Genomic DNA, 12,247 nt, shown 5'->3' on the forward strand with positions numbered 1-12,247 from the left:
CCGAGATGGTGCATGGAAAATTTGGTAAGGTCTCTGCCACAGACCTTCCCACAGATGGAGGTATATTCGGTCCAAAATCCTCTCAACACAGGATTAAGCACCCGGATCACTCCCAATTAACTTCTTGTGAACTTAGGACTGACAGGCAACCATCATTCAGCCTTTCAGTAATGGTGCGTCCTTCAATGAAGTTCAAGGCCTCTCCCGAGATACCAGCCTCGTGCTCGGTGCTCTCCAATATAGGTTCTTCATCGAGTGGCTTCCTCCCTCCCTGGAACCTCGAATTGCAAGTAACACGGTTAACGTGCGTTTCGCGATAGGAGCTCTGTATTTTAAAAGATCCTGACTCGGTTTGTGAGTGTTGTCTAGCAAAACAAGCAGGATTCAGGCCAAAGCGGTGTGCAGTATTGCGTTTGGTCTGAGGTGGGGGGTGCCGGTGCCGGAGCCGAGCGGAGCTGTTCGAAAAGACTTCGGAAAGACGCGGTTTGCTGAGGTCAGCCAAGCTGTTTTAGGCCATTCCGGGTGTTTTAGAGGCTCTCCTGCGCCCCCACCTCTGGCCGCATGCGGTATTGCATGCCATTGAAGTTAATGCAGAATAATTTATTTTCGTTTCCATTGACTTTAATGGGGAAACTCACTTTGATATGCGATTACTTTGGATTACGAGCATTCTCCTGGAACGGATTATGCTCGTAATCCGAGTTTCCACTGTAAATATATGGCTGACTCTATAGAGACCAAGCAGTGACACAGAGATTACACCCAGTTATTTATGAGACAACCTGGCCCTATACTTTTATATTATATAGGATATACAGTAGATATAGCGGATGATCAAATAATCTAATGGACAAAATTAGTTATATTCTGGAAAATATAATTTTTTGATACATTTTGTATAAGCAGCATGTGCTTTTTATAAGTGAAAAATATGATCCTCAACAGAATTACAGAAAAGTGGTAGTAAGAGAAATATGGGACTACCATTAATGATCTTGTTCTTGCTGCCTGGCTGCCTCAGGCTTCAATACTTAAAATCACTAAACCAGAGTACAGTCACACTCCACATCTACACACTTGTAACCGTAAAGCCATTGGATCAGTATAGAAGCCAGATTACAAATGTTTCCAGAAGCAAAGGTCATCAATAGCAGCCTCAGTTGTTATCAGTACTCATTTCCTTTTTAAAGTCTATCTAATCATAAGCGTAAAATGTAATATAGTGCATCATACTAGTCCTTAGATGTGGTGTCTGCATTAGATTTCTTTTTCAGACTCATTTGCGTGTATTCTCAGCTGATAATCTCCTGCCAGCAACACAATTAATGTCCTAGCATGACAGTGTTTACTCAATCTAAATCTCTGGAGGAGCTGTGTTGTCAACCTAGGAAAAGACAACAGAACATTTCCCTATTTCCTTTTCTCCATAACATAGGGAGGGAGGTGTTTTATACAGTAGTCCCAGGGAGAACTGGAAACTATGCTAATGATAAAAGTGCATCTTAGGCAAAAAGCCTAGTTATCCACTCACAAGATTTCTGGCAGGATCAACAGGTATTCTTTTGCACTCATTGAACGGATATAGCATAACACTTTCAACATTATACAGACAAAAGGGATACAATTAGAGAAGTTCTTGTTAGGGTTTACATACACCAAATAGTTTTTCTTTGCAAGTGCACCATTGGTTTAACCACATTCTGCTGATCAACTCCTGGGCCTTTCAGGGTTCTAAAGGGCGGGCATTTGGGTCATGTGACCGTTGTGATTGGCTGTCTCAACAGTCACAAGATCGGAAAACCCCCACTCTCTAGAATGCATCAGGTGCTTTTGCGGTAACCTGTGTGCGGCTGGCATGAAGACACCTCGATTTCTGAATCAGCCAAAATTAAAAAAATAGGTGGCCTTTCAAACTCCACCCAGCTTGTAGGTTGAATGAGAGAAAATTGAGCTGTGTATGTCTACTTTTAGTTTGAGTTCGGAAAGGTTGTTTTTTGGGGTGCAGTCACTCTTCTGTGCAACTCCAGCCATATTAACCCTTCGGTAAAAATAAGCCACTTGAGTTAAAACAAGGACACTTTGGGGTTGATTTACTAAAAATGGAGAGTGCAAAATCGAATGCAGCTGTGTATAGAAACCAATCAGCTTCCAGGTTTTATTGTCAAAGCTTAATTGAACAAGCTGAAGTTAGAAGCTGATTGGCTCCATATTTTGCACTCTCGAGGTTATTGTAAACCAACCCTTGTCAACCCTCATGTACAAAGGATTCCTTTCCCACCTAACATTTTACCAGCCTGGATGGTATTTATGTATATAAAGTCAAAATATATTTTACTGTGGGTATAGGATTGTGTATATAGGATTTCATTTTTCTCTCTTTTATTGGCTGAACTAGATGGACTTGTGTCTTTTTTCATCTTGACTAACTATGAAACTATGTACAGTAACTTTTATTAAGACTTTTTAAACTTTTTTGCAATTCTGCTACTGTTTTTTTTACAAATAAGCACCACTACCATAAGACTGGGGCCCTATTCGCACAGTGCGGTAACTGGAGTTTGTTCACACTGGAAGAACACCAGTCACCACTAGAGCACCTAGAAAACAAGTGAAAACATTCACACTGCAGTGAAACCCAGAGGTGCAGTGCAGAGACCAATGATTAAATGCGGACATGTGTCATTATATCGCAGCGAACAGAAAGGCACCGCATATATACATGAATGAGGTGGCACTTCAAATAAAGTTGACCAAACTAAAAAAGTTAAAGGGAACTGTGTAAAGTGTGGAAATGTGCAACACACCACCCCCTACTGGTGTCTTAGTGGAACCAAAATGAACAGCTGCCTCTCCACTAAACCAACACAAGAAGTAATTAGCAGTGTTCTAACAAGGGAACACATCCTGGATAAATTGGTGAAATCCTTAAATGGGTGCTGAGGCCCCCAAAGTGTCCTCCATCAACTGGATACATTACGAAATTAGAAGACTTTATTTATGGCATAACAGTGATTAAAAATAAAGCCAGCGTGTTTCGGCACATGGCCTGGTTCAAGGCCATGTGCCAAAACATTTTAGCTTGTTTTATAATCACTGTTATAATAATTCTTCTAAAGGATTTTTGGAATTGCAGACACTCTACTAATTTTGTATTGCCCCCCCCCCCCCCACTAAATCACTCTGGTTTAGTGTGAGGGCAGTGTAAATGGTCCCATATATTTCAGACTTACACTACTTTCTGACTTTGTCATTAGACTAATAGCGAGTTATGATACTATAGTGCTTAACTCCCAACTTTCCCTGATTTCAAGGGACTTGCCCTCATTCGGAACAAAGTCCCTCTGTCCCTCTTTCCTCCTCATTTGTCCCTCATTTTGGTCTGATCTATATAGTTGTGAATAGGTGTGCACAGCCTATTGTATTAAGGTGTGCACCCCAAAGCTCAAACACATTTGCATTTGTGTGCATGTGTATATAGCAATTGACTGTATTAGTAGGGAAGAGATTGGTGTCAGTAGGGCAGTGGACAGTGTCAGTAGTTTTAATTTGTATTATTTTATTTTTTTACAATTTTTTTTGGAGCCCGTTGGGGGGTTTTGGTGAAAAACCCAAGGGGTCTATACAGGGGGAATCTGCGCCACAGTGGGTGATTTGAGTGTGCCCAGGCACACCTAACATAACCTGTGGGCGTGCCTATGTAGTTTTTACAGTGCTAAACTTTTCATCCAATTGCTAAATTGCTGCATTTGTAAATGCTAAAAGCCAATGTAAAGGAATAGTACTGGTAAACAAAAAGCACGTGTGGGCTTAACTAATTCCTATTTAACCACTTCCCGACCGCCGCATGTAAATGTACGTCCACAGTATGGCACGCACAGGCACATGGGCGTTCATGTACGTCCTGTCCTTCTAGCGGGTGGGGGGTCCGATCGGGACCCCCCCCGCTACATGCAGTGGTCGGGTTCGCTCGGGGAGCGATCCGGGACGACGGCGCGGCTATTTGTTTATAGCCGCTCCGTCGCGATCGCTCCCCGGAGCTGAAGAACGGGGAGAGCCGTATGTAAACACGGCTTCCCCGTGCTTCACTGTGACGGCGCATCGATCGTGTCATCCCCTTTATAGGGGAGACACAATCGATGACATCAGTCCAACAGCCACACCCCCCTACAGTTGTAAACACACACTAGGTGAGCCCTAACTCCTACAGCGCCCCCTGTGGTTAACTCCCAAACTGCAACTGTCAATTTCACAATAAAGAATGCATTTTTTGCTGTGAAAATGACAATGGTCCCAAAAATGTGTCAAAATTGTCCGAAGTGTCCGCCATAATGTCGCAGTCACGAAAAAAATCGCTGATCGCCGCCATTAGTAGTAAAAAAAAAATAATTAATAAAAATGCAATAAAACTATCCCCTATTTTGTAAACGCTATAAATTTTGCGCAAACCAATCGATAAACGCTTATTGCGATTTTTTTACTAAAAATTGGTCGAAGAATACGTATCAGCCTAAACTGAGGGAAAAAAATGTTTTTATATATGTTTTTGGGGATATTTATTATAACAAAAAGTAAAAAATATTGCATTTTTTTCAAAATTGTCGCTTTATTTTTGTTTATAGCGCAAAAAATAAAAACCGCAGAGGTGATCAAATACCACCAAAAGAAAGCTCTATTTGTGGGGAAAAAAAGGACGCCAATTTTGTTTGGGGGCCACATCGCATGACCGCGCAATTGTCTGTTAAAGCGACGCAGTCCCGAACTGTAAAAACACCTTGGGTCTTTAGGCAGCATTTTGGTCCGGGGCTTAAGTGGTTAAAGGGTCACTAAAGGATTTTTTTTTTAGCTAAATAGCTTCCTTTACCTTACTGTAGTCCTGGTTTCATGTCCTCATTGTTCGTTTTTGCTTTGATGTTGCTGTAAATCCTCTCTGATCTCCACACTTCCTGCTTGTCTGTTTCCTGATCACCACAGTACTGGGAGATTTCTCACGGTGTTGACTAATCAAGGAGGTGTGGTTACTGTGTGTAAAACAAAACTGGATTGGTGCTGAGGAGTTTTAGACAAAGTGTCACTGCCCTCTATTGGCTGACTGCCCTCTATTTGCTCTCTGTACATCAGAGAACCAGCAAACAACAGCAAAAACTAAGCTGCAGGCACATTATATGATTGTTTTTTTATCTATTTTTAATCATGTTTAAAAGGAATCAGTTAACTATTATGTCTCTATACCCTGTAAACAGTAATTTCAGCTAAAAAAAAATTCCTTTAGTGACCCTTTAAGGAGGTTGTAGCTAATAGGTGTCCCTCATTCCCATCTCAGATAGTTGGGAGGTATGATAGTGTGTAGCTCAAACATGTATAGTGCATTATTAATTAAGGTGAGGTTAGCCTTTGAAATGCAGTGAAGCAGTAAACCAGTAAAAAAATCTACTTCAAATGTTATAACAAAAATCTGAATGAATTCATTTTAGCACACAAAGGTGTGACCTTTTTTAGTGTGCTGTACTGTTCAGATAAGATAGAACAGGTGGGGGCTATAGTATAATAAAAGTTATTCATCACTTCTGCCTGTTATCTGAGGAATACATGCAGCAGGGATACTGAATACAGCAGAAACATGTTGACTCTGCACTTCTCTTCATATGAAATGCTACTTCACAAGCCATGGAGAGACATCAGACTACATAGCAAAGGTATAAATAATGTTTGTAAAATGGAGGTTTAATCACCTATGGTCTCCCTTATGCCTGTTTAGGAACAATGAACAATAGAAGTAATTGAGACATTGTCAGCGCTAACTATCACCAGTGAGGGCATAAAGCCCTGCTCATTTTATTGATAGTTGTAAGATGATGTATGTGTTAGGACTTTAGCTAGCCAACATCTACTTGTCATACAACACAAATAATTCTTGAAAAATGATTTACAGTCAAATAATATGTAAAGAAAGAATCAAAGAGAATTTTGGAGCAAGGCCTTTGGTAGATATATATTAGGTTGTTGATTTTTTTTTCTTTAGCATGACTTTAAGCAGCTGAATATCTCCCCTATTCAGTTGCCTATTGTAGCATTTGGGCGAGGCCAGGTTATTTAGAGCTAATCTTGGAGTCAATTCAACATCTTAACATACCTTCACTGCCAGAAACACTTATTGGGGTTGGTTTACTAAAGGCAAATAGACTGTGAGCTTTGCAAGTGCAGATGCTCAAGAGCTTAGTAAATGAGGAAAAGCTTTACTTTACGATGAATGCCCAATCACATGTGTAGTGGTACCCTTGTATGGGCTGCAGAATGTAGTAGTTCCACCTGTCACCCTGCCCAGCCTGGCATTCACTTCCAGTCACGCTCCAGACAATGAACAAGTCCATCAGATTTGTTTTTGTATATTTATTGAGGGATTCAACTTGGATGGGGTTGAGGAATTTATGGGATGCCCAGAAAAGATTCTTGCATGGTTGGGGACAATTTAGGTACACTCCTTCTGCACAACACTTGCTGCAGACTATCTCTCCATTTCCCTCCAGCACAATTCTTCAGGCACAGCTAGCACATGGTTAGGCCTGAGAAAGACGCCCTATTACAGGCAGGGACAGCGGGCCCCTATGGTGTATCAAAGAAAGTTCTCGTGCTAGCTGACTCCCAGTCAGTTCTTTGCAGACCCTGAAAGCCCTCTTGACTGCAGCAGCCCGACTTCAACACCAGTAATATCACAGTCTCTCCAGTTGGCTCTACATCTATCTCTGACTGCCACCCAGTCCTCTCTGGCATGCTTCTCCCAGCTCTCCCAAATGTACCTGTCACTCACCAACACCTGGTGGATCCCTCCTAGAGATTTTCCCAGAAGCATTCCCTGCTGACCTCTCCTGTTCAGGACACCCCTTGGGTTGTGTGGGCTTCCTTCACAGCTTTGAGCCCCCGGTCCAAGGTCACCCCCAGACTGGGGGGCTCCCTCCAAGGCCCCGACATCTCCAGTTCTTCCACTCGAACAACTCCTCCCCAGCTGGGCTGACCCTGGGTATTTAAGAAAGCCTTCCCCCCTGCCAACCCAGGCTGGGGATTGGTCAGGGCTCCTCAGAACACCCCAGACAGCTCCACCCTTCTTCCCCTCCTTCCTTCTAAAAGCCTCTGGAAGCAGAAGGGAGATAACCAAAAGATGATGCAGTCTGTGACCAGCCTACTCTAGGCCACTCCCAGCCCACAGATAAAAAAAACAGGCCTAGTCTGCCTAAATGTACCTGCTCTCTCAAAAATTTCACTTTAGCACCTACACTAGGTAGAGGGTGCTACACATGCAAATTTTGTTTTTAAAAACAAAGCATTTTTGCTTGCATGTGATTGGATGACAGACATCAGCGGAGCTCTCCCTCTATGACTAAACTCTGGAGCAACTTCACTTGCAGATTGCAACTGCACTTGCAAAAGTGCATAGTATGTTTGCCTTTAGTAAATCAACCCCAAGAAAAAAAATGTTAGTGATGGAAAGAAAGTAGAAGATAGTGCTTTTTTTCTGTGGTTTGGCTGCTTAAGGACAGAAAGATGTCTCACAATCCATTGTTTCACGGGAGACATTTGTACCTCCCTATTTTCTATATTTCCATATTGTTTATTTCTGCACATCCTGTAGTAGGCTCATCTGGTAATCCTCAATATACAGTCAACGTCTCTTGCCTACATGTAGCTTCAGATTAATTTCCTACAAAACAAGGGGATTATTTAATAGCAGTTATCACCAGGGGGTGCTAGAATAAGAACAGTTACGGTTGTTAGGGGTGGGGGGCTGGGTGAAGCATCAAGGATGGAGGCAATTTTTTAAGAGCTACCTGGGACTGCACAATGTTCATAGGTTGGTGGGTTCTTTATCATAAGGTTTTATATATCTGTGGTTGGCTTTTTTGCTTTGGAAAAGTTAATCAAAGTGTGAATAATTATGTATCTGTTCTTTGTGGCTGTGTGACTTTTTATCTGGTCTCTTCCTTTTAAACTCATAACCAGGCCAAGTACAAGATCCTGAGACTGGAGAGTGCGTTGACTGTGCAACTGGATGCAAAGCATGTACAATAGGTGAGCAATCTATTACATTCTTATATAATGTACTATCTTCAATTTTTAGGTTAGTGAAGTCCTAAATAACTCGTTTTGATGTATGATAAATAATGTCTATTTGTGTATAGATACATCAATGGAACCAATATACTTTAAAGGAACATCTAGTGAATTTCAAAATGGAACTAAAGACAATTTTTATTTTCATTTTGGATAGAGTTATATAACCCCTGTTATTTTTTTGCTTTCTGTATCCCATTGTGGGATAGTTTTCCCTTCACTTCCTGTCCCACAGCCAAAACAGGAAGTGAGAGGAAATACCTCCAAAGTGGAGGAATCCCTCATTGTCACCAGGGTCACCAAAACTAGTGTCCCCATGAGAAGATTTCCTCTCAGTTACTGTTCTGGGGATAACACTAAATTTGGGATTTTCTTTCACTTTTGGTGAAAATAGTAAACAGGGCAAATAGAGAGGTTGAATCACCCTAACACATGCAACAATAAAAACAGGGGTTATAATCCCTCACTCTATCCAAAACGAAAAAGAAAAAAGATTTGTCTTTTAGTTATACTTTAATTCTCAAAATCCAAATTAGGGAAATGCATAGTTGGAAGCACAGCAAGTAATAATTAAAAACGGTTGTGAATACTAAATTTAGGATTACATGGTTACTTTTAGACATCATTCCCTCACAAATATGATACTTCTCTTTTTCATATGTACCAGTGATCAACAATGTAACCTGCTGCCTTTTTGTATCTCTAGGAGACTGCAGTTGTATTAAGTAGTTTGAAACCTTGACCCTCTCTCTCAAGGGCATAATCTGGACTAAAGCTTGTTTAGCTGGATTTTTCTTACTCTATTTCCTAAGTTTACTACATGGAGAATCCAATGGGGAAACATGAAGCCTTGTACACACGTCCGAGGAACTCGACGGGCGAAACACATCGTTTTGCTCGTCGAGTTCCTTGTGAAGCCGCCAAGGATCTCGGCGAGCCAAATTTTCCCATTCCCATCAAGGAAATAGAGAACATACTCTCTTTTTGGCCCGACGAGATCCTCGACGGTTTCCTCGTCGAAAAGTGTACACACGACCGGTTTCCTCGGCCAAAAAAAAACAAAAAAACAGCAAGCTTCTTGCTGGTTTTTGCCGAGAAACTCGGTCGTGTGTACGAGGCCTGACTCTTGATCATTTGGATGTGCAAAGACTACAGCATTTGGACAGAACTGGGTTTTCTGGTGGCCATAAGTCACTAAATGTAAAAATGTATCCTAAAACAGGGGTCTCCAAACCTTCCAAAGAAAGGGCCAGTTTACTGTCCTTCAGACTTTAGGGGAGCCGGACTGTGTACTTTGGTATTAACATGAGAAATAATCGGTGTCGGTGGGAGGAATGAGGCCCCATTTTTGTTGTCAGTGGAAGGAATTATGCCTCAAGGGCCAGATAAAGGCAAGCAAAAAGCCGCATCTGGCCCCAGGACCTCAGTTTGGAGACCACTGTCCTAAAACATATCACAATTAAAGATGTTAATTAATGTTCATATTTTGTCTTTATACAGATGATCCTGAAATCTGCCTCAGCTGCCTACAAGGATATTTTCTGTGAGTGACTGGTATCATAATTTATTAGTGAGAAATTAAAATGGATAATTCTCTGCAGCAACTAAAACAGCATATAACAAGCAATAACACAAAGAGGACGCAAGGGCGTTTGAACTTTGCAAATTAGTTTTCCCGTAACTTAGTGGAACTGTGCTGATATTCATCATTGAATTATGTGCAAGTCAAATATTTTTTTTTTTTAATATTCTGTTGCAAAGGGAACAGCCTATTTGCTTTTAGTAATTAAACCCCATTGTATTTGCAGCTATAAGTATATACAGATTTATGTAACTTAGCCACACACCACTTACAGCAGACTGGCCCATTATTGTCAGAGGAAGTTATTGACCAGGAAACAAGCACAATGTGCTACTGTAGAATAATGACAAAAGGATTATGATTGATTTTCAGTACAGAAATATTGCCTCTTCCCCAGTATTTACTAATCAGGGCAGTATTTTAGGCTTTGCCTGTGAGTCAAACGCACTGTTGGCCTTGGTGCAGGAAAATGTCCATAAATTGATCACTTCTAACAAGGACCGGTCTTCATGCTGACTGCTGTAGGTTTATTGACAACCAGAATCTGGTCATATGCATTCCTATTTATCAATGTAATTATTTATTCATATGTCCACTTGTATTGTTCTCCTCCCAGTCTGGAAGTTTACCGTGGCGTGGGATCTCTATATGCAACAGGGAGGTACAGCATAGAACTCACATAATTTAAAGATGAAAATCCACCCTAAATGTATAGCATTCATTGATATTGATAATTTTAAAAGCATTATATAAGCCACATTTATAAAGAAATTCATTAAAATAAACATATTGTTCATTTGAACTCTCCCACAACACAAAGGGGTTGATTTACTAAAAGTGGAGAGTGCAAAGTCTGGTGCAGCTGTACATGTGAGTATAAAATGTAAAAGTACTACAGCGCTACTAAAATAAATACAAACGGAAAAAACAACAAAAATAACCAAATCATGTAGCTGCATAAATATAAGGTGTACTAAAACCAATAAATAAGTGATTAAAAAGTAATAATGCGCTAAATATCAACCCTTGCTGCTATACAGTGACCAACATGTAAAAAGATGCAATGGTACCAAATATCACACAAATATCAAAGAGGTACCAAAAAATTATTAAGGGAGTGCAAAATAAAGGTGAACAGTACCAGAAACACAATAAACAGCAGGAAAAAAAACAATTCACAGTTCGTGCTTTTGAGACTGGATCAATGGTGGGGAATCCTATGACACGCTGGGTCCTTCCCAGCACTTCCTATCACAGTCTGGAGCTGACACTTGATGTTTCAGAGAGGCACAGCTCATAAGGGAAAAAAGAAGGAGAGGGAACTCATGGTACAGTAATTTAACAAGGAAAGGGTGAACAAGGACTACACAATGTGTTTGCACTCACAAATCCCTGGACAGAATAGACATAAAACAGCCTCTGATGCCGCTCAGTGCAACAAACTCCTCATACAGATTCGATACAGGATTCGACTCCGTCGAATGCGTCACTCAGGCTCCTCCCCCACGCGTTACATCACTCATCACGTGACTTAGTCATGGGATTCCCCACCATTGATCCAGTCTCAAAAACACGAACTGTGAATTGTTTTTCTTCCTGCTGTTTATTGTGTTTCTGGTACTGTTCACCTTTATTTTGCACTGCCTTAATAATTTTTTGGTACCTCTTTGATATTTGTGTGATATTTGGTACCATTGCATCTTTTTACACGTTGGTCACTTTATAGCAGCAAGGGTTGATATTTAGCGCATTATTACTTTTTATTGCAGCTGTACATGGTAGCCAATCAGCTTCTAACTCCAGCTTGTTCAATTAAGCTTTGATAGAAAAAAAATGAAAGCTGATTGGTTTCTATGCAGAGCTGCACTATATTTTGCACTCTCCAGTTTTAGTAAATCAAACCCAACATCTTTTATGTATGGAGCTCTCAATAAGATGAGCCTGATGATCACATTGATAAATCTTTCCTTACTGCCCACATTAGAAACAGACAATTAAATGTGTATTAAATATTCATGGTTTTTGGATGTTTTGCATATTCAAGTATTTTATGGGTGATCTACCGGATTCAGGTTTTAGACATTTAGGCCTAGAAACATGCCCTAGTGCCATACGGCTAACACTATCTATTAAGTATTTTATTGCTATTTTTCTTACAAGATGTTTTCATGTTTTTAATGATGCACCCAATCTTAGATATCGTCTTCAGTGCCGAAAACACTGCCCCTTGAAAACCTATGAGGACAATGGCAGGAAAATGTGTATGACCTGTCCGTTATGGTGTCGTGAATGCCACAATGAAACACATTGCTCTTCCTGCCAAAGTGGATATTATCTGCATGGTAAGAAAGGAGAGCTTTAAACCCTTATCAGACACTTTGCTGCATACCTGTCACGTATTTGTTCAGCTCTGAATAGCTAAACACACACATACATTCACACATTCACTCAGAGATTGAACAGCACACTGAGATAAAAGCACAGTATACACCCACCATACACGCACACTAAATATGGGTATTTGAATTTGTTATCTTCATGAAATCTCTATAGCAGACTATT

The 12,247-nt window shown here is 40.6% G+C and overlaps 1 protein-coding gene across 1 annotated transcript in view; it reads left to right on the top strand.

The window, feature by feature from the left end:
- The window catches only part of LOC120931412 (proprotein convertase subtilisin/kexin type 5-like), a 113,216-nt gene that overhangs the window by 6,163 nt on the left and 94,806 nt on the right, over positions 1 to 12,247 (top strand). The window contains exons 3-5 of the mRNA XM_040342823.1: positions 7,993 to 8,061; positions 9,604 to 9,646; positions 11,882 to 12,027. Coding sequence (XP_040198757.1) covers positions 7,993 to 8,061; positions 9,604 to 9,646; positions 11,882 to 12,027 — 258 coding nt within the window. The remainder of the gene's footprint in view (positions 1 to 7,992; positions 8,062 to 9,603; positions 9,647 to 11,881; positions 12,028 to 12,247) is intronic.

The sequence above is a fragment of the Rana temporaria genome, chromosome 3, assembly GCF_905171775.1.
Source record: "Rana temporaria chromosome 3, aRanTem1.1, whole genome shotgun sequence".
Taxonomy (NCBI): domain Eukaryota; kingdom Metazoa; phylum Chordata; class Amphibia; order Anura; family Ranidae; genus Rana; species Rana temporaria.